The sequence below is a fragment of the Macaca fascicularis genome, chromosome X (assembly GCF_037993035.2).
Source record: "Macaca fascicularis isolate 582-1 chromosome X, T2T-MFA8v1.1".
NCBI lineage: Eukaryota > Metazoa > Chordata > Mammalia > Primates > Cercopithecidae > Macaca > Macaca fascicularis.
The window spans coordinates 44,391,450-44,417,696 of NC_088395.1; the positions used below are offsets into that span (position 1 = coordinate 44,391,450).

The 26,247-nt window shown below is 41.5% G+C and overlaps 1 protein-coding gene and 1 long non-coding RNA gene across 2 annotated transcripts in view; one reads left to right on the forward strand and one right to left on the reverse strand.

Moving 5' to 3' along the window:
* Nucleotides 1–14,105, reverse strand: part of EFHC2 (EF-hand domain containing 2) — a 195,737-nt gene extending 181,632 nt beyond the window's left edge. The window contains exon 1 of the mRNA XM_045383159.3: nt 13,979–14,105. Within this exon, the coding sequence (XP_045239094.1) occupies nt 13,979–14,020 (42 nt within the window). The 5' untranslated portion in view covers nt 14,021–14,105. The remainder of the gene's footprint in view (nt 1–13,978) is intronic.
* Nucleotides 14,106–15,379: 1,274 nt separating this feature from the next.
* On the forward strand, nt 15,380–25,377 carry LOC141409407 (uncharacterized). Its single transcript, XR_012429960.1, has 3 exons — nt 15,380–15,421; nt 22,069–22,779; nt 24,468–25,377. It is a non-coding gene; the product is annotated as an uncharacterized lncRNA (long non-coding RNA).
* Nucleotides 25,378–26,247: the final 870 nt, after the last annotated feature.

Consider the following 26,247-nt stretch of genomic DNA (forward strand, 5'->3'; position numbering starts at 1 on the left):
CGCTCCCAGACTGTGGAGTTTACTTTCATTTTTAATAAATCTTTGCTTTTGTTGCTTAGTTCTTTCCTTGCTTTGTTTGTACATTTTGTCCAATTCTTTGTTCACAATGCCAAGAAGCTGGACACCCTCCACTGGTAACACCTCCAGACTTCCTACTTGGTGAAAAAAATAAATCCCTGCTTGTTTAAACCTCTATTGGTCAGGTATTCCATTACTTTCAGGAGAAAGCATTACAAACTAATGCATGCAGTCTCTAAAAGCTATCTTTTAATTTTTTTTTAGCAGAATAAGATTAAGTGATCTAAAGAGTAATTTTCTTTATATATTAGGAAAAACAAAAAAAGACAAATAACCTTGACAAAGAAAAATACAGTGGGAGGAAGAACTGAACCTGATATTAAGGTTTACTATACAGATACAGTAATAAAAACTGTGTGGCAATGGCAGATGGATAGATACAGTGACCAATGGAACAGAACAGACAACTCAAAAGACAACCCACACAAATATGCTCAAATGGTTTTGTAAAAGATTCAAAAGTAATTCCATGGAAGGATAGATATCCTTTACAACAGATGGTGCTTGAGCAACTGGGCACCCATAGGCCAAAAATGTTCATCATGACCTAAATCTCACACCTTAAATAAAATTAACTTAAAATGGATCAAAGACTTTTTGTTTTTTGAGACAGGGTCAAACACTGTCCCCCATGATGGAGTACAGTAGTGTGACCACAGCTTACTGCAGCCTCCATCTCTCAGGCCCAAGCCATCCTCCCACCTCAGCCTCCCAAGTAGTTGGGACCACAGCTGCACGCCACCACACGGGGCTTTTTTTGTATTATCATTTTTGTAGAGTCAAAGTCCCCTTATGTTGCCCAGGCTGGTCTTGAACTCCTGGCCTCAAGCAATCCTCCCACCTCAGCCTCCAAAAGTGCTGGGATTATAGGCATGAGCCACCATGCCTGGCAGATCACAGACTTAAATATAAAATGTAAAACTATAAATCCTTTAGAAAAAAACAACAACAACACAGGAGGCCAGGCACAGTGGCTCACACCTGTAATCTTAGCACTGTGTGCTAAGACATAAACAGACATAAACAGACATTTCACTTAGCTGGATATACAAATGACAAATAAGCACATGAAAAGATATTCAATTCATTAACCATCAGAGAAATGCCAACTAAACCCACCATGAGATATCACTACACACCTATCAGACAGCTAAAATAAAAATAGTGACAACACTAAATGCTGACCAGGGTGCAAAGAAACTAGATTACTCATATTGTTGGGAATGTAAAATGGTAATTTGCTCTCAAAAATAGTTTGATAGTCTTTTTGTAAAATTAAACATGTAAGCATCAAATAACACGCAATTGCACTCTTGAGCTCTTATCCTAGAGAAATGAAAATGTATGCTCACACAAAAGCCTGTACATACATCTTCACAGCAGCTTTATTCATAATAGCTAAAAACTAGAAATAGCCCCAATGTCCTTCTAAAGGCAAATGTAAAGAAATTGTGATACATACATGAACTACTACTCAGTAGTAAAAATGAACGAACAGTTGATACACACAACAACTGGATAAATCCCCAGGGACTCATACCAAGTGGAAAAAAACAATTCCAAAAGGTACATACTTTATGACTCCATTTATGTAACATTTTGAAATAGCAAAATTTTAGAAATGGAAAACAGATTCATTGTTGCCAGGGGTTAGGAATGGTAGGGTTGGGGAAGTTGGTGGAAGGGAGTGAGGTGTGGTTATAAAAGGATAACGTGAGGAATCCCCATGGTGATAAGACTGTTTTATACCTTTATTGTGGTAGTAGCCACAAAAACTTACACATGTGATGAAATGTATAGACTAAAGACACACATACAAACATACCAATGAATACAAGTAAAGCTGAGGAAATCTGAATAAGATCAGTGGAGTATATCAATGTCAAGATACTGATTGTGATATTATACCATAGCTTTGAAAAATGAGCTGGACACAGTGGCTCACACCTGTAATCTCAACACTTCGGGGGGCCGAGGCAGACAAATTGCTTGAGTCCAAGAGTTTGAGACCAGCCTGGGCAACATAGCAAGACCCTCCAACTCTAGAAAAAATAATTTTAAAAAATTAGCCAGGTGTGGTAGTGTGCACCTGCGGTCCCAGCTACTCAAGGGGCTGAGGTGGGAGGATCGATTAATCCAGGGAGGTCGAGGGTGTAGTGAACTATGATCATGCCACTGCACTCCAGACTGGGTGACAGAGCAAGACCCTATCCTAAAAACAAAAAGAAAAGAAAATAAAAATGTTACCATTGGGGTAAATGGGGTGAGGGGTAAACAGGACCTCTTTGTATTCTTTCTTAAGTGAATCTACATGTTAATTTACAATTATCTCAATAAAAAAAGGATTTAAAATTTTTTAAAATTTTCAATTTAAAAAAAAGAAAAGAGAAGGTCCACTTTCCTTGGTCACTAGGAGAGGCTCTACTCACATGCCTTTTATAAAGTTTAGGTCTGAACATAGTTGAGCAACAAATGACTAAACTCTAACCGAAATGATATGGAAATAGTCCTGTAACTGATTGAACAAACATCTCTGCTTGAATCTGACAGAACAGTATGTTTCAATTACCAAATTCATATGAAGAAGAAAAGGTAATCTAAATTACAGTTAAACCATGCAATTGACCTAAACTCCCCCCGACCTCACACCCCGAAAAAGATCTAGCGGTTTTGACCATTCCCTCCTTTGGGATGTCAAACATACCATTAGGAAAGCAAATAATTTGTTTAGCCTTCAGCTGGTCAAGCTGGTCACTTTGCCACACTGGAGTTGCCAGGTAGAATTTGAGCACCCAGGGGCCTGGGTAATGGGGAAATAAAAATGCCCTTTGCTTTAGGGAATCCCCCTCTGGAAGAAGTTGGCTCTGCCCTTTCTGCAACTGTAAAAACAGAATAAACTCCCCCAGGAAATGGCCTAAGAAATCCCTTTACATCTGTACCATTAGCATAGCTGGAATCCTACTGTGGGGAGAATGGTCTCCTTAGGAGTCCTGACTGATGAATATGCACAGACAAACCTGCTGCTTCCAGGAAAACCCAAACTGGATGCCAATAAGAGAGAGAAAAATATCCCTCCGCATGGCACAAGAGGCCACAGAGAGGCTTTGAGTCACAATTTAGATAGGGACATCTTCATATTGCCCTGGCTGCTGTGTATAAACCATGTATCCTGAGAGGCTTATCTCCTATTTAAGCCACAAAAACAAATGACTCTTTGTCCTTTATATTCACTATTGCTAAAATAAGAACTATTTTGTTCTACAGCAGCAGCGGAAGACATAAGCAGGAAACTAATTCCAGAGAGGATTCCCCCGAGCCGTGTTTATTCCCGTCTATGTTTTAACCATGGTTGCTGCAGGTAGAGGCAGCAATGGACAATCACCTATTAAGGACCCGGTTTGTATAAGGAAGGCACTGAGAACATGACCCAAAGAGCCACCAATCACAGTTTCTTAGTCAGCTGAGGACTGCCATGATCACACATAAAGAACACAAAACACAACACAGGAAATAAGGCGGTAAATGGGCAATATGAGCATGCAAGATTATGTAGACAGATGGTTCCTGCTGAGAAGATTGGGGAAGGCTTTAATGAGGAGGGGGGATTAGAGCCAAGTTTTGAGGGAAGGTCAGGATCTAGATGGGAAGAGGAAGAGGCATGAGGATGCTGCTATCAGGCAAGGGGACAAACAAACTAATAATTGAGTGGAAAAGTCCAAAGTATACCCAAAGGACAGAGAGTGAACATGCTGGATTAACCGGAGTATTAGGCTTATTTTCCATTATGGAAAAGAAGACAGTTTAGAAAGAACAGTATTATTGGAATCCTTTGCAATGATGATATACTCATGTGTTACTTGTATAATTTAAAAACACAAAGAAATTGTAATGAAAGGGATACTACTAAGTCTGACAATACCAGACTCACAGGTATTGTCTGTGGCTGGTGTGGCATACAAAGTTTGTTGGCCATTATTAACAGCCACTAGTGAACCCTCTTTTCCCTTTCCCATCTCCAAAAGTACATAGTGAAAAAAAATCAAGATAATTTCCCAGCACTCCTTGTAGCAAAGGATGGCCATGTGCATCAACTTTAACAAATAAGATGGAAGGAGGGAATCTATTGGGGGGCTCCTGGAAAACATTTTATTTTCTCATATAAGAAGAGCTGTTTCCCCTCCCTCTCCTTCCTGCTTGTCTTGAACATGGTTACATGTAGTTGTGATGACTGGAACTGAGGCAACTATTTTGCAACTATGAGGTCACAAGCCTAAGAAAGAAAAGCCAGTATTCTGAAGATGGCAGAATGCAGAGATAAAAAGAGCCTGAGTTCTTTATGACATTCATCAGTCACTGCCTAAATCTGAAAATGCTACACCTCTAAACTTCTTATGATATGAGAAAATTAAGTTTGGCTTAAATCACTGTTAGTCAGGTATTCTGTCACTTATAGTCAAATGTACCCTAGGTGACAGAGCTATGAAGTTCAGTACAGAATGCACAGTGACCAAAATTAGGTGTTTGAATCCTAATAGGCAAAGAGACTCTAATTTCTGAACTTCAAATGAACATTTAGGAATAGTAATAGAATATGTGATTTCCAAAGTATGGATGGCAGCTTCAATAAGCGGCCCAATCTGAAATAATGTAATTTCAAGGATATTTTAATAGGTACTGGGAACAAAGTTACATAATTCATTATATCAAAACCATCCTGTGATCCGGCATAGTAGACATCAATTGTTTTGTCTGCCCAGCAATCCCATACCACCAAAACTGGATTATTATTATTCTTTTTTTTAGATGAAGTTGCACTCTTGTTGCCCAGGCTAGAGTACAGTAGCGCAATCTCGGCTCACTGCAACCTCCGCCTCCCAGGTTCAAGTGATTCTCCTGCCCCAGCCTCCTGAGTAGCTGGGATTACAGGCATGCACCACCACGCCCAGCTAATTTTGTATTTTTAGTAGAGACAGGGTTTCTCCACATTGGTCAGGCTGGTGTCGAACTCCTGACCTCAGGTGATCCACCCACTTCAGCCTCCCAAAGTGCTGGGATTACAGGGGTGAGCCACCACACCTTGCCTATTTGTCTTTTTATTATTGAGTTTTGAGAGTTCTTTACATATTCTGAATCTAGTACCTTATCAGATAATATGCTTTATAAATATTTCCTCCCACACTGTCGGCTGCTTTTTCACTTTTTTGATAGTGTCTTTTGAAGCACAGTTTGGCGATTTATTGCAACATTATTGGATAATAACAAACAACTGGAAATAATGTAACTGTACACCAAAAGGGGATGGGTTGAATAAACTTGTAAGTCTACACAATGGAGTACTATGTAACTGTAAAAAGAAATGAGGAAGAGCCCTATATACCTATACCACTACCAAGTGATCGCCAAGATACACTGTTAAAATGAAAAAAACAAGGTTCAAGAGACTGTGTAGATTATGCTACCATGTATTGAATAAAAGGGGAACATGTGAATATATTTAACAATTTGCTGTTTTAAAAACTAAAAAAAAAAAAAGAAAGAAGGAAGAAGAGAAAGAGGATAACCCCAAACTAAATAAAGGTTTTTGTTTTTTTTTAAAGTTATTAGGGAGAGAGGGACAGAATAAGATTGAAGAGACAAATAAAAGCTAGAGCTCTCTGAAAGTAACTTAGTTTGCAAATTTGACTTTGAGGCCACACAAATGCTTTTTTTAAAGTTCAGAATCAAAAGCACAATGAAACAAATGAACCTAACTGGATACTGAACTGGTAACTTAACCATACTAACAGCAATGATTTAAATGAAACTAAAATCCAGTAATTTGACAATACATTCCTGGTGGGATATACCCTCACAACAGAAATAGCTATAAAGAAATCTTAAACTATTTTCAAAACTCAAATTGTTAATAATGGTATTATTAATTAAAAATTATTATGTGATTGTATATTTTTATTTATGTTAGGATAAGTAATTCAGCTAATGTACTTATGGAGCAAGATTACATGTAAATATATAAAATCAAAGGAGTTAAATAAAAACCCTATAATCCGTAATTTGCATTGGAAACAATAGTTTTTGAACTCATGTTATATTTTATCCTTAAATTTTTAACCTTGCTTTAAGAGAATGAAAATTCAAGCCATAGACTGGAACAAAATACTTACAGACTATATATTCAATAATAGACTTGCATCTAACTTGTATCCAGAATATATTAAAAATGACTTTCAAAACTCATCAGTAAGGAAACACCCCAATTAAAAATGAGTAGAAGACACGAACAGACATTTCACCAAAGGGGATATACAGATGGGAAATAGGCACATAAAAAGATGTTCAACATCATAGCCATTAGGGAAATAAAAATTAAAATCAAGAGGAGATATCAGGCCAGGTGCGATGGCTCAGGCCTGTAATCCCAGCACTTTGGGAGGCCAAGGCAGATGGATCACCTGAGGTCAGGAGTTCAAGACCAGCCTGGCCAAATGGTGAAACCCTGTCTCTACCAAAAATACAAAAATTAGCCGGGCGTGGTGGCACATGCCTGTAATCCCAGCTACTCAGGAGGCTGAGGCAGGAGAATCGCTTGAACCTGGGAGGCAGAGGGTTGCAGTGAGCCAAGATCGCACCACTATACTCTAGCATGGGTGACAAAGTGAGACTCAGTCTCAAAAAAAAGGAGATACCACTATACACCTATTAAAATGGCTAAAATCCAAAACATTGGCAATACCAGTTGCTTACAAGGATTTGGAATAACAGAAATTCTCAATCATTGCTGGTGGGAATGCAAAATGGTAATTTCTTATAAAGATAAACACACACCTACCATATGGCCAGTTCAAAATTTACATAAAAGGAAGTATCCTGCCATTCACAGGAAAGCAATGACCATTTTGCTATAATTTTCAACTTCTTATACATGCAAGCAAAGCTTTCCTTGTTTAACAGGTATCGAAAAGAAGGCCAGAAATCTTCTCGTTCCAGCTGAAAATGAAATTGATGTGCGCTTATTTCAAGTTTGACCCGGAATTATTCATGTGGCAAAATATAAACATAGATTTCAGAGTGGAGAGGTAAATTTTATTATTTATTTTTAGCTTTTAAAAAATAACTCTTATGTACATACAGGTCTATAAAGAAATCAAGATTATAGTTTTGTAACTGCCTATATTTAAGCCCAATCATGTCAGTCAGTAAAAGAACTTAATTTTTAAGTCTTGTATAAAATTGTATCTTAGGTTATATTTTTACTCATAATGCTTTGTCATATGTTTTAGTAGCTTTATTATGTAACATTGTCAATACATTTTCATGTTGAAAACAGCATTAATTACAATGAGTTTACAACCTTTATTTAAATTAAATCATCTTAGCCTACTTTTTGAAAAAGTAAATTCCATCTTAGATATAAACAGAAATAATCTTGAATTATTTAACATGTTTACATTATGCTGACTGAAAAGTTTTTTGAATGTATGAAAAGGAAAGAAATGTAAGCTAAGTTTAACTACCTGTTTTGGGTGGTTTTTTTTCCCCTCAAAAAAGCTGGTGAAAAGTCCTTTTCAGTTTTTAATAGGGGAGAAAACCACTCTTGTCCATACCATATACCATATATCATTCCTCAATAGCACCCTCTAGAATAGAAACTATAGAGAACTTTTAGGCCTACCTGGGTAAGGTAAAAAGGAAAAATAAATCAAGTAGGAAATTTTACCCATAAAACAACCTGAAGTTTCCTCTATTACATTCCCACTTGCTTTAAGGTTGATACCCTTTGTGAGAAAGGGAAAGAGAAGGTAAATAAGTTGGCTGAAATCAAGAGATTCACAGAAAACTACCATTTTTTACTTTAAAAAGATAATTATTGGATTGTTATAGCTACAATATTCTCATTCCAGTTGAAAATGAAATTGATGTGTGCTTATTTCAAGTTTAACCCAGACTTATTTACAGGAATTTATTTATTTCACATAAATTTGGAACTGGCCATATGGCAGGTGTTTAACTTTATGAGAAATTACCATTTCGCATTCCCGCCAGTAATGAGTGAGAATTCCTGTTATTCCAAATCCATGTGAGCAATTAGTATTGTGTTTTGGATTTTAGCCATTTTAATAGGTATACAGTGGTATCTCATCTTGATTTTTATTTTTATTTCCCTAATAGCTATAATGTTGAACATCTTGTTATGTAATTATATATTTATTATCACAGATTGTGCTAATGTACCATGGACTATAGATACAGGTTTTATGCAGGAGTTCTCTAAGACCTGAAAATCATTTCAAAGACTCCTCCAGGGTAAAAAGATTGAGATTTGAGGTGATGAAAATGTTTTGAAACTAGTTAGAGGTGTTAGTTGTTGCACAACAGTGTGCATGTACTAAGTACCACTGAATTGTATAATTTTAAATAGTTAGTGGTTAATTTCATGTTACATGAAATTTACCTCAAAACATTTTTAAAAATATATTGAGAAAGGCTGACAAGGCTCTTTGAAGGGTGAGAGATGAGATCTGACCTTGAAAGAAGCTGAAGATCTAAATTTAAATCAGAATTGCCCAGTCTGGACAATAGAGTAAGACCGCATCTCTACCAATAATAATTTTAAAAATTAGCTGGGTATGGTGGTGCATGCCTGTAGTCTCAGCTACTGTGGCAACAGAGGTGGGAAAATGTCTTGAGCCCGGGAGGTTGAGCCTGCATGCAGTGAACTGTGAGCTGTGATCTTGCCACTGCACCCCAGCCTGGGAGAAAGCGCAAGACCCTATCGCAAAAAAAAAAAAAAAAAAAAAAAAAAAGATGGAGGTGGTTCAAATGAGAATGTTTTTCAAACACTGATTGCACAACCACAGTACCAGGCATATTTCAGTGCAGGCCAGTTCACATACATACACAAGCACACACAGGAAAGACAAAAAAGTCCGTGAAACACTTAACTCTTGTCAAGCATAATACACTCTAATTCTTTATTCTATCCCACTCTCTTCTTTTTCTTTCTTCCTTTTCAAAAAAAAAAACAAAACAAAACCAAAAAAAAAACAAATGCTGGTCATGATTCATTACATTCTTATTATTTTTTTTTTAATTGCTGTGAATTCAAATATGTTTTCTTTCTTCTTAAGGAGGACTTTGCTTCACTACAAATTAGATGGTGGGCTATTTACAGCAAACCCTCCTAAGATGGTGTCAAGGTAGCTTCATTAAAAGCAGAAAGAGCGGCCGGGCACAGTGGTTCATGCCTGTAATCCCAGCACTTTGGGAGGCTGAGGAGGGTGGATCACCTGAGGTCAGGAGTTCGAGACCAGCCTGATCAACATGGTAAAACCCCAACTCTACTAAAAATACAAAAATTAGCCAGGCATGGTGGCACACGCCTGTAATCCCAGCTACTCAGGAGGCTGAGGCAGGAGAATCGCTTGAACCTGGGAGGCAGAGGTTGCAGTGAGCCGAGATGGCACCATTGTGCTCCAGCCTGGGCAACAGAGCGAGACTCCGTCTCAAAAAAAAAAAAAGCAGAAAGAGTGAACTCCTCATCATTCATTAGAGACACTCAGGATCAGGATGGGCCACACAATCATCTGTCCAAAATACTGTAGAAAGGATTTTTGGCTTTGGCTGGAAATGTCCCTTTTAATTTTAATATTTTCAATTTTAATAATATGCCCAAGATTCTCTTGCTCAATACAAGTTCAGCATGGAAATTGTCGGAAAAAAGATACGGTGTATCTGGAATTTAGTTGTGATATTTCCCTAAGGTTTTCAACTTATATCAAAATAATTCTAATGTCATCAAAGGTACAAATGTTCATATTTTAGAAGGCACAATACTTCTTGTATTTCAGAGAGAGAAATATAGGTTGCATATCATCTAGCCGTGGACAGAAATCAATCTATTGCTTATGACTGACCACTGGCAGCTAAGTAAGGGGCACATAAGTTCCTTTTCAATTTATATGGAAAAGCAATAAAAGTTAGCTGTGTTATAATTTTAAATCCAAACAGCCAAGTAATTATGCTATCTACAGGAGGCCAAGGTTTTTCACTCGGTAATTTAATTCAGCAAGCAGGGGTGGGGGGGGGGGGATTAAAAGGCGAGATATGGCTTTACTGACTTTCTGACCATTCTATGCCAGAGAACATCCAATCTTTTAACTAAGTACAAGTTTTCAAAATATTAATTTGTGGGAAACACATAGTACATTTAGTACCAAGGCTAGTGTAACAATTTTTTAAATGCAGTCACCTAATTTTGGCACATACTAGGATACTCAAGAAATAAATAGATACTGATTTGTTGAATGACAGACAGTCCAAGGTACTGTCATTCTCTATTACACATGCACATACACACACGCACACACACCCACTCCCATTGTTCTCAGGCACAAAGTAAATAAATGTTTTAAATACTCATGAGTCTAGAAGTAGACCCACACGTAGATGGATGTTTGATTTTTGACAAAGTGGCTCTGCAGAGACGCGGAGAGTGATCTTTTCCAAAAATTATTCATCAAAAACATCATTAAGAGAGGGAAAAGACCAACCACAGACAAGAAAATATCCAAAATTTATATATATAAGTTCTACAAATCACTAAGAAATAGGCAAACAACCCAGTAAAAATTAGACAAGAGATAAGTAGGTGCTACATAAAAAAGTAATGACCAATAAATGGTCATACAAATAAAGCCAGTCACCGTGGCTCACACCTGTAATCCCAGCACTTTGGGAGGCTGAGGCAGGCAGATCGCCTGAGGTCAGGAGTTCAAGACCAGCCTGGCCAACGTGGTGAAACTGTGTCTCTACTAAAAAATTTAAAAAAAAAAAAAAAAAAAAAAAATTAGCCAGGCGTGATGGCGCATGCCTGTAATCCCAGCTACTCGGGAGGCTGAGGCAGGAGAATCGCTTGAAACTGGGAGGCGGAGGTTGCAGTGAGCCGAGATTGTGCCATTGCACTCCAGCCTGGGCAACAGAGCAACAATCTGTCTAAAAAAAAAAAGTAGTGACCAATAAATGGTCATACAAATGACCAATAAATGTGTAAAACATGCTCAATTTCATTAGGAATCAGGAAGTACAGATTGTAACTGCAAAGAGTTGCTATACCCACCAACCAAAAAATCTAAAATTTAAAAGACTAACAATACCTAGTGTTAGAATGTGGAGCAACAGGAACATAAAATGTTGGTGGGAATTTAAGTAGTATAATCACTTTGACAACATCCACTAAAGCTGAACATATGAATACTGCATGATCTAGCAATCCTACCAAAAGACACGAACAAAAATAGTCACAGTAAAACTATTCTTAACAACCCCAAACAAGCCAAATATTTATCAAGAGTAAAATGTATATATAAATGATGTGAAAATCATACAATGCAATACTACAGAGTAATAAAAATGTACAAACTACCTCTACAGACAGCCACATGGACAAATCTAACGAACATACTGTTGAGCTAAAAAAGCCAGTCACAAAAGAATAAACACCAAACATTTCCATTGATAAAAGGTTCAAAGGCAAGCAAAACCTAATTATAGTGATAGGAGCCAGAACAGTGGTTACATTTGGAGAGCAGGGAAGGCGTAATGAACAGAAAGGTTCATAGGTAGAGTTGTTACATAAAATACAAGATGCTCAGTTAAATTTGGTAAACAATAATCCTTTCCCATAAACAGGTTCCATGCGATATTTAAGATGTGTATTTTTATTTGCTAAATCTAGCAGCCCCAGTCAAGGGTGGTATTTTTGGAGAACAGGTAATATTTTATTTTATTTATTTATTTTTTTTGAGACAGGGTCTGGCTCTGTTGCCCAGGTTGGAGTGCAGTGATGCAATCATAGCTCACTGCAGCCTCAACCTCCCAGGCTCAAGTGATTCTCCTACCTCAGCCTCCTGAGTAGCTGGGACTACAGGCATGTGCCACCATGCTTGGCTAATGTTTTCAATTTTTTGTAGAGACGAGTTCTTACTATATTGCCCAGGCTGGTCCCCAACTCCTGGGCTCAAGGGATCCTCCCACCTCTGCCTCCCAAAGTGCTGGGATTACAGGCGTGAGGCACCGTGCCCAGCCCCCATATTTAATTTCTTGATGTTCATTTTGTGATCATCCATTGTGCATCTTTCTGTATATGTGTTGTACTTCATGATCTTAAAAGTTTTTTAAAAAGCAAAAATACACTCAGAACCTTGCAGATTTATAAATATCTCATCCATCCACTGTTTTTCCTTCCCATCCTTAATCACTGCACGTGAGAGCTATGATACTTCTGCAGGAGGCAGGCATTGGTAATCAGAGTGTTGCTGGGCAAAAAGCTGTAGGCTTTACTTTCGTTTTTTATTAAAATTACTTTTACACAGCATGCTTCTTTACTTCTGGAATCTGTTTTCATGTCCCGTCTCTCAGGGACCTTTCTTATTTGCGTGGCTGGCTTAAACTTACCAAAGGACAATGCTATGCTGGAAGGCCAGCCTCTACCCATCAACCAAGAAATGCACAAATCAGTGTTCAAAGTTGGACTGACCAGACATGTGGGGGTCAGAATTCAATGACCTGAAGCTACAAAGAAAACTGGTACTTTAGGGCCAACAACTTAGATACAGACACTGTTTGGAAACTATAAAGTCAAGTACTTCAATCTGCTGCCTGCTTTCTAAAGTTATCAAAGGTTTACACAATTGCTTTGAGTGGCTCCATCTAATTCCCTCCCATCTAATTGGGAATTAGCTTTTCCTGCAGACACAGATGGCTGACCCAAGTGAAGAGTAGTAACCAGTATAAACAAAAGCCTGAATCATTTTCCTTCTGTCGTTTAAATGAGGTGCTATTTATTGTCAAAAGTTCTTTCATGCTCAGGGCTTTTTGTGTTGTGTTGCTTTGTTCTGTACGTTCATGTTCTTTTGAAATGAACCCCTCCAGGACAGGCGCGGTGGCTCAGCCTGTAATCCCAGCACTTTGGGAGGCCGAGGCGGGCAGATCACTTGAGGTCAGGAGTTTGAGGCCACCCTGGCTAACATGGTAAAAACCCCATCTTTACTAAAAACACAAAAATTAGCCGGGTGTGGTGGCGGGCGCCTGTAATCCCAGCTACTCAGGAGGCTGAGGCAGGAGAATCGCTTGAACCTGGGAGGTGGAGGTTGCAGTGAGCCGAGATCCGGCCACTGCACTCCAGCCTCCAGAGTGAGACTCCGTCTCAAAAAAAAAAAAAAAGAAGAAGAAGAAGAAGAAATGAACCCCTCCCAACCTCCCAATTATAAATAGAGGGAAAAAAAAATCCCTCCAAGTTTGGGTGCCTGTCTCCATAAAGTTTGGGAGTAAACTTTACAGGCTGCCACTCTTATCTGCCACCTACCCCTCTTGATAAGTGCCAAATTTCTTAGATTTGATAATTGAAATGGTATCTTTTTTCACACAGGATACGGGGGATAATGATTAGGCTTCTGGGCTGTGGAGACAAGGTTGTTTGAAAGAAACCCAGCTTCACCACTGAGACTGTGTAGCTCTGTGCCTCAGTTTCCTCAATAGTAACTGGGAATAAAAACTACCTAATTCAAAGGGCTGTTGGGACACTGGATGCTGCATAAGGTGATTAAAGCACAGCGCCTGGCACACATTAAACCCGCAATGGTTATCGTCACTATTATTCGTTACCTTTGAGGGTCCTGTCACCTATAAGGGGTCTATATATATGTTTCTAAATTAGGAAAAACATTCAGATGCAGTTGGAGAGATGGGAGAAGGAGCCTATTAAGTTTGGTCCAAGTTGCCACCAACCCAGGGCAGCAGCATCGGGTCTCCAGGAGAGTCCGCGGAAGTGGCCACGCCACGACCCTGCCTGGACCCCAGACTCCAGCCGGGAGCTGTGACCTCGGACGCCCTTCCTACTCACGTTGCGGTTGAAGCTGTTGCCCGGCAGCAGAGGCAGGGCCATGGCGCTCAGCGTCCGAAAATCGAGAGTCCCAGAAGAGAGGGCCCGGCAGGCAGCGGCCGCCTCCCGGCCGCGTTGTTTGGCCCCCACGTTGCCTGGAGACTGGAAGCGGCGTCACTGAGGGAGGAGGGGCGGGGGGGGGTGGGGAGAAGAATTGTAGGGGGGCGGGGGGCACCTCCGCGGCGCGCCCCTCCTCCTCCGCCCCAGTTCCCCTCGTCCCGCTTCATCCCCGCACACACTCAGACAGGTCCTGGTCTCCTGAGGAGTCTCCTGTCTGCACACGCAGTGTGCACACACAAAGATTGACTGTTCCCTGCCCCCGCCGCTTTCTGGTTTAACCCCTTTATAGAACTCAAAGCCTTTCTTGTACTTTGCTTTTCCAATTCTTGTCGCCAACAGTTTTTTGCTATGTGGTTCAAACACACAGCAAAGTACAGAAAATAATATGACGCCCGTGTGCTCACTGAGATGTTACACAAGTTGATGTTTTCCTATGTTGCATAGACTTCAGCTTTTATTTTGTAATTAAAACGTTCAAGATGACTCTAAAGCCACATATACCCCTAACGAAAACGCGTTGTAATGGTAACCACCGCCTTCAGTTTTTCCTCTGGATATTTTTATATTTGTTGTTTGTTTGTTTGTTTTTGTTTTGAGACAAGGTCTCACTATGTTGCCCAGGCCGATCTCGAACTCCTGGGCTCAAGCAGCCCTCCCGCCTCTGCCTCCCAAAGTGCTGGGATTACAGGTATGAGCCACCGTGTCCGGCCCATTTTTGTATTTGAACTAAACGTTTGTAAGGTCCAATAAGGGGTGGCCAGGGGCAGAGTCAGGTGTCACAAAACGCAAGCCCTGTCACTCCATCGTACACCCCAAGATAGCCAGGAACCTCCTCTCCCAACATCTACCTCTAATCCCTCCCTGAAGCCCTAAAGGTTGGACTCGATACTCTCTCTCAGTCAGCACCTCGTCTATTTCAGCTGCGATCCCATTGTTTCTTGTCTGGTTTTCTTCTTTAAAAAGAAAAACACACAAAAAAACTAACTGATCTTGCCTCCAGAGCCGTCGTTTTTATAATTCATGATGCAACTGTTACTCTTCTGCTTCAATAATCTAGCCTTCCCGCCGCCTTCAGAAGGCGGTGAAACTCCTTATAGCCTGGTCTGAAGACCCTTTGTCAGGGGGCACCTACCAATGCCCTCCATCCCTTTCTTTGCCCCCTCCTCCATCTACTCCAGCTCTGAGAAACCACTGGCAGTTTCCAAATCAGGCTCTGCGGTTTCTCCTCTGGGGCTTTTGCAAATAACACTATCGTCTAGAAACACCCTTCCTTCCTATCTTTCACCTAAGTAACCTCTTCTTGTCTTTCAGGACTTGATTCAGCGTGGGAGTGGGGCATGGAAGGTATTGTCATTTCTTCAGTATATTCTTTCACCTTCTTCCTGCCACCTCCATCTGTATTTGGTGTCTATTCTGATCGTGGCTTTCATCCTACTACATTGTAATCACCTGTTTACTTGACATTTCTTTAAATGCCCCCAAATTCCTCCAGGGCAGGGACTGTATCTCCTTTTATATTCATCAACAATATCCATTATTGTTTCTGTGTTTATAAATTTTACATTCTAAATTTCTGCTACTTGCTTTTTTTTGCCTAAGATTCTGTTATTGAGGCCGAGTGCGGTGGCTCATGCCTGTAATCCCAGCACTTTGGGAGGCCAAGGCAGGCGGACCAAGAGGTCAGGAGTTCGAGACCAGCCTGGCCAACATAGTGAAACCCCATTTCTACTAAAAATACAAAAATTAGCTGGGTGTGGTGGCACATGCCTGTAAATCCCAGCTACTTGGGAGGCTGAGGCAGGAGAATTGCTTGAACCAGGGAGGCTGAGGTTGCAGTGAGCTGAGATTGCTCCACTGCACTCCAGCCTGGGTAACAGAGCAAGACTCTGTCTTGAAAATAATAATAATAATAAAATTCTGTTATTGAGATTTCTACACATTAACACATGTAGAGTTCATTAATTTTATTTATTTATTTATTTATTTATTTTTTTGAGACGGAGTCTCGCTCTGTCGCCCAGGCTGGAGTGCAGTGGCCGGATCTCAGCTCACTGCAAGCTCCGCCTCCCGGGTTCGGGCCATTCTCCTGTCTCAGCCTCCTGAGTAGCTGGGACTACAGGCGCCCGCCACCTCGCCCGGCTAGTTTTTTGTATTTTTTTAGTAGAGACGGGGTTTCACCGTGTTAGCCAGGATGGTCTCGATCTCCTGACCTAGTGATCCGCCCGTCTCGGCCTCCCAAAGTGCTGGGATTACAGGCTTGAGCCACCGCGCCCGGCCGAGTTCATTAATTTTAAATGCATTGTATGATTATACCACAAATTGTTTAACTATCTGCTCTCATCTGTTGATGACAATTAAATTGTTTCCAATTTTCCACTAGTTACCAACAATGCTGCAGTGAGCAACTCTGCCTGTTCCTTTGGCAATAATCTAGGGCACATACTGAAAGATGGAATTACATACATATCTGAGTGCATGCCTTCAGTTTTACTAGATTTTGCTAGACGATCTCCAGATAGATAAACCAATTAAGAAAATCCCCTTCCCTGTTCATCCTTTCAACAATAGGTATTACCAAATTATATAATTTTGGATAATCATCTGAATAAGTGTGAATGGTATACTATTGTTATTTTAATTTGTTTCTCCCTAATTCCTAGTACAGTTGGTCATGTTTTCCCATGCTTGTTACTTTCTCCTGTGACTCAGCTATTCACATCCTTTGCTTATTTTTCTCTTCCGTCATTTGTAGTTTTTTTTTTTTTTTTAGATAGATAGATAGATAGATAGATAGATAGATAGATAATCTGGATACTAATCCGAGGCATAGCAAATATTTTCTCATTGTTGTTTGTCTTTTAACTTCAATATAGAGTTCTTTATTGTACATAAATTTGTTATTTTATTTTACTCAAATATATCATTCTTTCAGTTATGGTTGGTGGGTTTTTTGGTTTATTTTACTTTTTATTTTTTGAGACGGAATCTCACTCTGTCACCTAGACTGGAGTACAATGGTGTGATCTAGGCTCACCGCAACCTCCGCCTCCTAGGTTCAAGTGATTCTCCTGCCTCAACCTCCTGAGTAGCTGGGATTATAGGCATGCACCACCACACCTGGCTAATTTTTGTATTTTTAGTAGAGACGGGGTTTCACCTTGTTGGCCAGGCTGGTCTCGAACTCCTGGCCTCAAGTGATCTGCCCACCTTGGCCTCCCAAAGTGCTGGGATTACAGGCATGAGCCACTGCACCTGGCCTGTTTGGTGTCTTATATGTGAATTCAAAAATCTTTTACTGCTCCAAAAGAACAGTTATTCTCCTACATGTTCTTGCAAACATTTTCAAAATTCCTTGTTGCTTTTTAAATTGAAATAATTTCAAGCTAGTAAGAAGTTGCAAGAACAGTCCAAATAACTCTCATTTATCCTTTCCCCAGATTTCCCAATTGTTTTATATTTTACCACATTCATTTTGTCATTTTCCCCATATATAGTTTTTTACATTTTAAAGTAAGTTGCAGATATCATGCCCCTTGATTCCTAAACACTTCAGTGTGTATTTCCTAAGAATAAGGACAGTCTCTTATATAACTGAAGTACAATAATTAAAATCAGAAATTTAATATTAATACAATACTGTTTTCTTTTTTCTGAGACAAAGTCTCACAATGTTGCCCAGGCTAGAGTGCAGTGGCATGATCATGGCTCACTGCAGCCTCCACCTCCTGAGCTCAAGTGATCCTCCCACTTCAGTCTCCCAAGTAGTTGGGACTACAGGCATGTGCCACCGTGCCCAGCTATTTTAATTTTTTTTTTTTAATTTTTTGTAGACATGGGGTCTCATTATGTTGCCCAGCCTGGCCTCAAACTCCTGACCTCAAGCAATCCACCCATCTCGGCCTTATAATACTATTTTATTTTTATTTTATTTTATTTTATTATTTATTTATTTATTATTATTATTATTATACTTTAAGTTCTAGGGTACATGTGCATAACGTGCAGGTTTGTTACATATGTTTTTTTTTTTTTTTTTTTTTTTTTTTTTTGAGACGGCCGCTCTGTCACTGGGGCTGGAGTACAGTGGCCGGATCTCAGCTCACTGCAAGCTCCGCCTCCCGGGTTTACGCCATTCTCCTGCCTCAGCCTCCTGAGTAGCTGGGACTACAGGCGCCCGCCACCTCGCCTGGCTAGCTTTTTGTATTTTTTAGTAGAGACGGGGTTTCACCGTGTTAGCCAGGATGGTCTCGATCTCCTGACCTTGTAATCCGCCTGTCTCGGCCTCCCAAAGGGCTGGGATTACAGGCTTGAGCCACCGCGCCTGGCCTAATACTATTTTCTAATCTAAAATACTTATTCAAGTTTTGCAATTGTCCCAATAATTTTTTTTTTTTTTTTGGAGACAGGGCCGCGCTTTATCACCCAGGTGAAATTACGACTCACTGCAGTCTCCATCTCTTGGGCTCAAGCGATCCTCCCACCTCAGCCTCCCTAGTAGTTGGGAATACAGGAACACACCACCATGCCCAGCTAATTTTTTTTTCTTTGTTGAGACAAGGGTCTCACTATGTTGCTCAGACTGGTCTCAAACTCCTGGCTCCAAGCAATCTTCCTGTCTTGGCCTCCCAAAGTGCTGGGATTACAGGCATGAGCCACCACATCTGGCCCATAATGTCCTTTTTTAGCAAAAAGAAAAATAATTTGTTTTGACCCAGAATCTGATGCAACATCACACATGGCATTTGGTTGTCATGTCTCTTGGTTGTCATGTCTCTTTATTCTCCTTTAATTGGGAACAGTTCTTCCATCTTTCTTCATCTCTTGTGACCTTGATATTTTTGAAAAGGATAGGTCATGGCTAGGTGTGGTGGCTCACGCCTGCAATCCCAGCACTTTGGGAGGCCGAGGCGGGTGGATCACTTGAGGCCAGGACTTCGAGACTAGCCTGGCCAACATGGCGAAACACCATCTCTACTGAAATACAAAAATTACCTGGGCGTGGTGGCAGGTGCCTTTAATCCCAGCCTATTCAGGAGGCCGAGGCAGGAGAATTGCTTAAACCTGGGAGGCACAGGTTGCAGTGAGCCAAGATCATGCCATTGCACTCCAGCCTGGGCAACAGATTGAGACTCTGTTTCAAGAAAAAAAAAAAAGAAAGAAAAGAAAGAAAGGAAAGGAAAGGAAAGGAAGGAAGGAAGGAAGGAAGGAAGGAAGGAAGGAAGGAAGGAAGGAAGGAAGGAAGGAAGGAAGGAAGGAAGGAAGGAAGGAAGGAAGGAAGGAAGGGAGGGAGGGAGGGAGGGAGGGAGGGAGGGAGGGAGGGAGGGAGGGAGGGAGGGAGGGAGAAAGAAAGAAAGAAAAGAAAAGGATAGGCCAGATATTTGGTAGAAAGTTCTTCAATTTAGGTGTGACTAATGTTTCCTCACGAGGAGATTCAGTTTATGGCTTTTGGACAAGAACGTCACAGGACTGTTGTGTCCTAGTTCATCAAAGGAACAGGTCCATAATGTGCATTTTTACCATCAATGATAAGGTTCACTTTGATCATTGGGTTAAGGTGAAGTGTGCCAAGCTTCTGTCTACAGCTAGAAAGATGAAGATATAGATATACATAGAAATAGATATATTAAAAGTCATGAGTTTATACTAATACCTCCAATTCCAATCAACAGAGTACCTACTGGTATTCCCCTTTCTGCACTGGTGACGCTCTGCTCAAGCTGTAAGAAATCTCATTCCAATTATCCTCAAAATATAGTTGGCCCTTGAACAACACAGGCTTGAACTGCATTGGTCCACTTATACGCAGACTTTTAAAATTATTCTTGGAGCAGACAGCCCTTTCTCTGCTGTGCTGATGATTGCAACCTTGCCATGTAAAAATAAAATAAAATAAATTATTGGTGGGAAGCAAAACCCACATATACAGAGGGCTGACTTTTGTATACATAGGTTCTGCAAGGCCAACCACGGCACTTGAGTGTTCAAGGATTTTGGTATACTCGGGGGTCCTGGAACCTATCCCCCGTGTACACTGAGGGGCAACTGTATTTACTTATTTGCTCTATACTACAAGACCCTGAAAGCAGCTTCAGAACACCTAACTCATATCTCTGTAAAACAAAAGACAAACCTACTAATTAGAGTTCAATCTTTGTTTGCAGTGTTTTTCTTTGGTCTTAATGTACACAGTCAAAATACTAGGCTCAAAAATTACTTAGGCTTTTGCCCCCTTCCCTGTTTAGAATGCTTATGTTATTCATTTACAAAACAGTTTGGTCTGTTCACGCCTGTTCATATTCCACATTATGTCTGTTTTTGTTTTTGTTTTGAAACAGAGTCTTGCTCTGTCGCCAGGCTGGAGTGCAGTGGCGCAATCTCGGCTCACTGCAACATCCATCCCCTGGGTTCAAGCAATTCTCCTGCCTCAGCCTCCCAACTAGCTGGGACTACAGGCGCCTGCCACCAAGCCCAGCTAATTTTTGTATTTTTAGTAGAGACGGGGTTTCACCATGTTGGTCAGGATGGTCTCGATCTCTTGACTTCGTGATCCGCCTGCCTCAGCCTCCCAGTGTGTTGGGATTACAAGAGTGAGCCACCGCGCCCGGCCTATTTCTTCTTTGTCTTATTTTGTATAAATGTGTTTCTCTCTTTGTAGTTTGATTAATTTAGCTAGTGGTTTACATATTTTCTTACTTTTTTCAAAGAACCAGAATTTTTCTTTATTAATTTGACCCACTGTTTTCTATTCTTAACCTTTGCTGTTTTTCTGCTTTTACTTTTATTGTTTTCTTCCTTATGCTTTCTTTTGACTCATTTGTTGTTCTTTTTCTCACTTTTTAAGCTGATATTGTAAAATTAAATAATTCAAACTTAAAGCTGTTGGAACTTTAAATTACCCTGAGCCTTGAGAGGATTTTAACTATGCAACCTGGGTCACAAGGCATGCTGTTGCAACTTCTGCCTTTTTTTCTCTTTTTCCTTTAAATAATTAAGACCAAATAGCTCCAAAGATAAGAATCCCTGACTCAAGTCACTACGCCTCCTCACAGAGTAATAAAGTAATCTTCATTGGAATGTAGCAATCTGTAACCAATCAAATCACTGTGGCGCATGTGCACTGGTGTTGTATGGAAAACGTAATCCTGCTGGATCGTCTCTGTCTCTGCCTATATAATTGAAACTTTAACTTCTCCATTTTAAAACCACTGACCCCATTCGTTTGGAGTCCATGCTTTCCCAGTGGCCATCCTCAAGCTTTGTGCTTGGATAACCTCTACACTTAATCATATTTTCTGAATCTCTCTCTCTTTCTTTCTTTTTTTTTTTTTGAGACAGGATCTTGCTCTATTGCTCAGGCCAGAGTGCAGTGGCACGATCTCTGCTTACTGCAACCTCCACCTCCCGGGTTCAAGCAGTTCTTCTGCCTCAGCCTCCCGAGTAGTAGGGATTACAGGCGCCCATCACCACGCCTAGCTAATTTTTGTGTTTTTAGTAGAGACAGGGTTTCACCATATTGGCCAGGCTGGTCTCGAACTCCTGAACTCAAGTGATCCACCCACCTCAGCCTCCCAAAGTGCTGGAATTACAGGTGTAAGCCACCGTGCCCTGCCTGAATATCATTATTTAAAGTTGACAATATAATTCACTCATTTTCATCCATTTTTTATCGATATAAGTGTTTACAGCTATAAATTTTCCTATAATCTCTACTTTAAACATATCCAGTATCCTGATATGTAGTGTTTTCATTACTTGCTTTTTGTTGTTGTTGTTTATTTGTTTGCTTTTTAGATATTCTGTGATTTTGGCTTGTATTTTCCCTTTCACCCAAGAGTTGTTTAATAGAAAATGTTAACAGTTTCTAGTTGGAAAAGATTTGGGGGGGAAGCTTTTATTTTGTTCTTAGTTTTATTGCACTTTGATAAGATTTGTTTTAATATTTCTTTTCTCTTTCTTTCTTTCTTTCTTTTTTTTTTTTTTTTTTTTTTGAGATGGACTCTCGCTTTGTCGCCCAGGCTGGAGTGCAGTGGCGAGATCTCAGCTCACTGCAAGCTCCACCTCCTGGGTTCAAGCAATTCGCCCACCTCAGTCCCCCAAATAGCTGGGACTACAGGCGCATACCACTATGTGTCAGGCCTCTGAGCCCAAGCTAAGCCATCATATCCCCTGTGACCTGCACGAATGCATCCAGATGGCCTGAAGCAACTGAAGATCCACAAAAGAAGTGAAAATAGCCTTAACTGATGACATTCCACCATTGTGATTTATTTCTGCCCCAACCTAACTGATCAATGTACTTTGTAATCTCCCCCACCCTTAAGAAGCTTCTTTGTAATTCTCCCACCCTTGAGAATGTACTTTGTGAGATCCACCCCCTGCCTGCAAAACATTGCTCCTAACTCCACCGCCTATCCCCAAACCTATAAGAACTAATGATAATCCACCACCCTTTGCTGACTCTCTTTTCGGACTCAGCCCGCCTGCACTCAGGTGAAATAAACAGCTTTGTTGCTCACCCAAAGCCTGTTTGGTGGTCTCTTCACATGGACACATGAGACATTTGGTGCCAAAGACCCGGGTCCGTGGGACTCCTTTGGGAGACCAGTCCCCTGTCCTCATCCTCACTCCGTCAAGAGATCCACCTACGACCTCGGGTCCTCAGACCAACCAGCCCAAGGAACATCTCACCGATTTTAAATCGGGTAAGTGGCCTCTTTTTACTCTCTTCTCCAACCTCTCTCACTATCCCTCAACCTCTTTCTCCTTTCAGTCTTGGCACCACCCTTCAATCTCTCCCTTCTCTTAATTTCAATTCTTTTCATTTTCTGGTAGAAACAAAGGAGACACATTTTATCTGTGGACCCAAAACTCCGGGGCCAGTCACGAATTCAGGAAGGCAGCCTTCCCTTGGTGTTTAGTCATTGCAGGGACACCTCTCTGATTACTCACCCACGTTCCATTGGTGTCTGATCTCCGTGGAGACGCCTGCCTTGATCATTCACCCACATTCCCTTGGTGGCAAGTCAATTGCGGGGACGCCTGCTTTGGCTGCTCACCCATGTTGCAGCCCAGGGTTGCTCCCTACCCCCTTCTCCGTGTCTCTACCCTTCTCTTTAAACTTGCCTCCTTCACTATGGGCAACCTTCCACCCTCCATTCCTCCTTCTCCCTTAGCCTGTGTTCTCAAGATCTTAAAACCTCTTCAACTCTCGCCTGACCTAAAATCTAAGCGTCTTATTTGCTTCTGCAACACCGCCTGGCCCCAATACAAACTCGACAATGGTTCTAAATGGCCAGAAAACAGCACTTTTGATTTCTCCATCCTATGAGACCTAGATAATTTTTGTCGAAAAATGGGCAAATGGTCTGAAGTGCCTGACGTCCAGGCATTCTTTTACACATTGGTCCCTCCCTAGTCTCTGCTCCCAGTGAGACTCGTCCCAAATCTTCCTTCTTTCTCTCCTGTCTGTTCCTTCAGTCTCCACCCCAAGCTCTGAGTCCTTTGAATCCTTCTTTTCTACGGACTCATCTTTCCTCTCCCCTTCTCCCCAGGCTGCTCCTCACCAGGCCAATCCAGGTCCCAATTCTTCCTCAGCCTTTGCTCCCCCACCCTATAATCCTTCTATCAACTCCCCTCCTCACACCTGGTCCGGCTTACAGTTTCGTTCCACGACTAGCCCTCCCCCACCTGCCCAGCAATTTCCTCTTAGAGAGGTGGCTGGAGCTGAAGGCATAGTCTGGGTACATGTGTCTTTTTCTCTATCAGACCTTTCCCAAATCAGCCAGCTTTTAGGCTCTTTCTCATCAGACCCCACTAAATATGTACAAGAATTCCGATATCTACCTCTGTCCTATAATTTAACCTGGAGTGACTTAAATGTCATCCTAACTTCTACCCTCTCCCCAGATGAATGGCAGAGTTTTTTCTCTAGCCCCATTTCATGCTGATAACCACCGGCTTCATGAGCCAGACCCCAGAGGAAGGCCGCCTTATTCTCAATATGCATTTTATTACCCAATCCGCTCCCGACATTAGAAAAAGGTCCAAAAATTAAATTCCGGCCCTCAAATCCCACAACAGGACTTAATTAACCTCGCCTTCAAGGTGTACAATAATAAAGAAGAGTTGCAGTTACTTGCCTGTGCTGTGAGAGAAAACCCAGCCATATCTCAAGCACACAAAAACTTCAAAACGCCTAAGCCACAGTGGTCAGGCGTTCCTTCAGGACTTCCTCCCCCCAGGAGCTTGCTTCAGGGGCTGGAAATCTGGCCACTGGGCCAAGGAATGCCCGTAGCCTGGGATTCTTCCTAAGCCGTGTCCCATCTGTGTGGGACCCCACTGGAAACTGGACTGTCCAACTGGCCCAAGGCTCTGACTGACTCCTTCCTAGATCTTCTCAGCTTAGCGGCTGAAGACTGACACTGCCCGATCGCCTCAGAAGCCCACAGGATCATCAGAGACGCTTTGGGTAACTCTTACAGTGGGGGGTAAGTCCGTCCCCTTCTTAATCAATACAGAGGCTACCCACTCCACATTACCTTCTTTTCAAGGGCCTGTTTCCCTTGCCTCCATAACTGTTGTGGGTATTGATGGCCGGGCTTCTAAACCTCTTAAAACTCCCCAACTCTGGTGCCAACTTGGACAACGTTCTTTTATGCATTCCTTTTTAGTTATCCCCACCTGCCCAGCTCCCTTATTAGGTTGAGACATTTTAACTAAATTATCTGCTTCCCTGACTATTCCTGGGTTACAGCCACACCTCATTGCCTCCTTTTTCCCCAGTTCAAAGCCTCCTTCACATCCTCCCCTTGTATCTTTCCACCTTAAACCACAAATATAGAACGCCTCTACTCCCTCCTTGGTGACCGATCATGCACCCCTTACTATCCCATTAAAACCTAATCACTCTTACCCCGCTCAATGCCAATATCCCATCCCACAGCACGCTTTAAAAGAATTAAAGCCTGTTATCACTCGCCTGCTACAGCATGGCCTTTTAAAGCCTGTAAACTCTCCTTACAATTCCCCCGTTTTACCTGTCCAAAAACCCGACAAGCCCTTACAGGTTAGTTCAGGATCTGCGCCTTATCAACCAAATTGTCTTGCCTATCCATCCTGTGGTGCCAAAGCCATATAGTCTCCTATCCTCAAAACCTCCCTCCACAACCTCTCCACAACCCGGTATTCTGTTCTGGATTTCAAACATGCTTTCTTTACTATTCCTCGCCCCTTCATCCCAGCCCCTCTTTGCTTTCACTTGGACTGACCCTGACACCCATCAGGCTCAGCAAATTACCTGTGATGTACTGCCGCAAGGCTTAATGGACAGCACCCATTACTGCAGTCAAGCCCAAATTTCTTCTTCATCCATTACCTATCTCTGCATAATTCTCATGAAAACCACACATGCTCTCCCTGCTGATCGTGTCCGGCTAATCTCCAAAACCCGAACCCCTTCTACGAAACAAGTCCTTTCCTTCCTAGGCATGGCTAGGTACTTCCGCCTTTGGGTACCTAGTTTTACCATTGTGACTAAACCATTGTGTAAACTAACAAAAGCAAACCTAGCTGACCCCATAGATCCTAAATCCTTTCGCCACTCCTCTTTCCGTTCCTTAAAAACAGCCCTAGAAGCTGCCCCCATGCTGGCTCTCCCTAACTCATCCCAACCCTTTTCATTACACACAGCCAAAGTACAGGGCTGTGAGGTCAAAATTCTTACACAAGAGCCAGGACCGCACCCTGTAGCCTTTCTATCCAAACAACTTGACCTTACTGTTTTAGTCTGGCCCCACCCCCATGACTGTATCTCTCTGATCCACCTGACATTCACTCCATTTCCCTGTATTTCCTTCTTTCCTGTTCCTCACCCTGATCACACTTAGTTTATTGATAGCAGTTCCACCGGGCCTAATTGCCACACACTAGCAAAGGCAGGCTATGCTATTCTGTTGTCATTTCATAACCTCTTCCATGTAGGTTACAAGCCACTAGCCCACCTCTTAGAACCTCTAATTTCCTTTCCATCGTGGAAAGCTATCCTCAAGGAAATCACTTCTCGGTGTTCCATCTGCTATTCTACTACTCCTCAGGGATTGTTCAGGCCCCCTCCCTTTCCTACACATCAAGCTCGGGGATTTGCCCCCGCCCAGGACTGGCAAATTGACTTT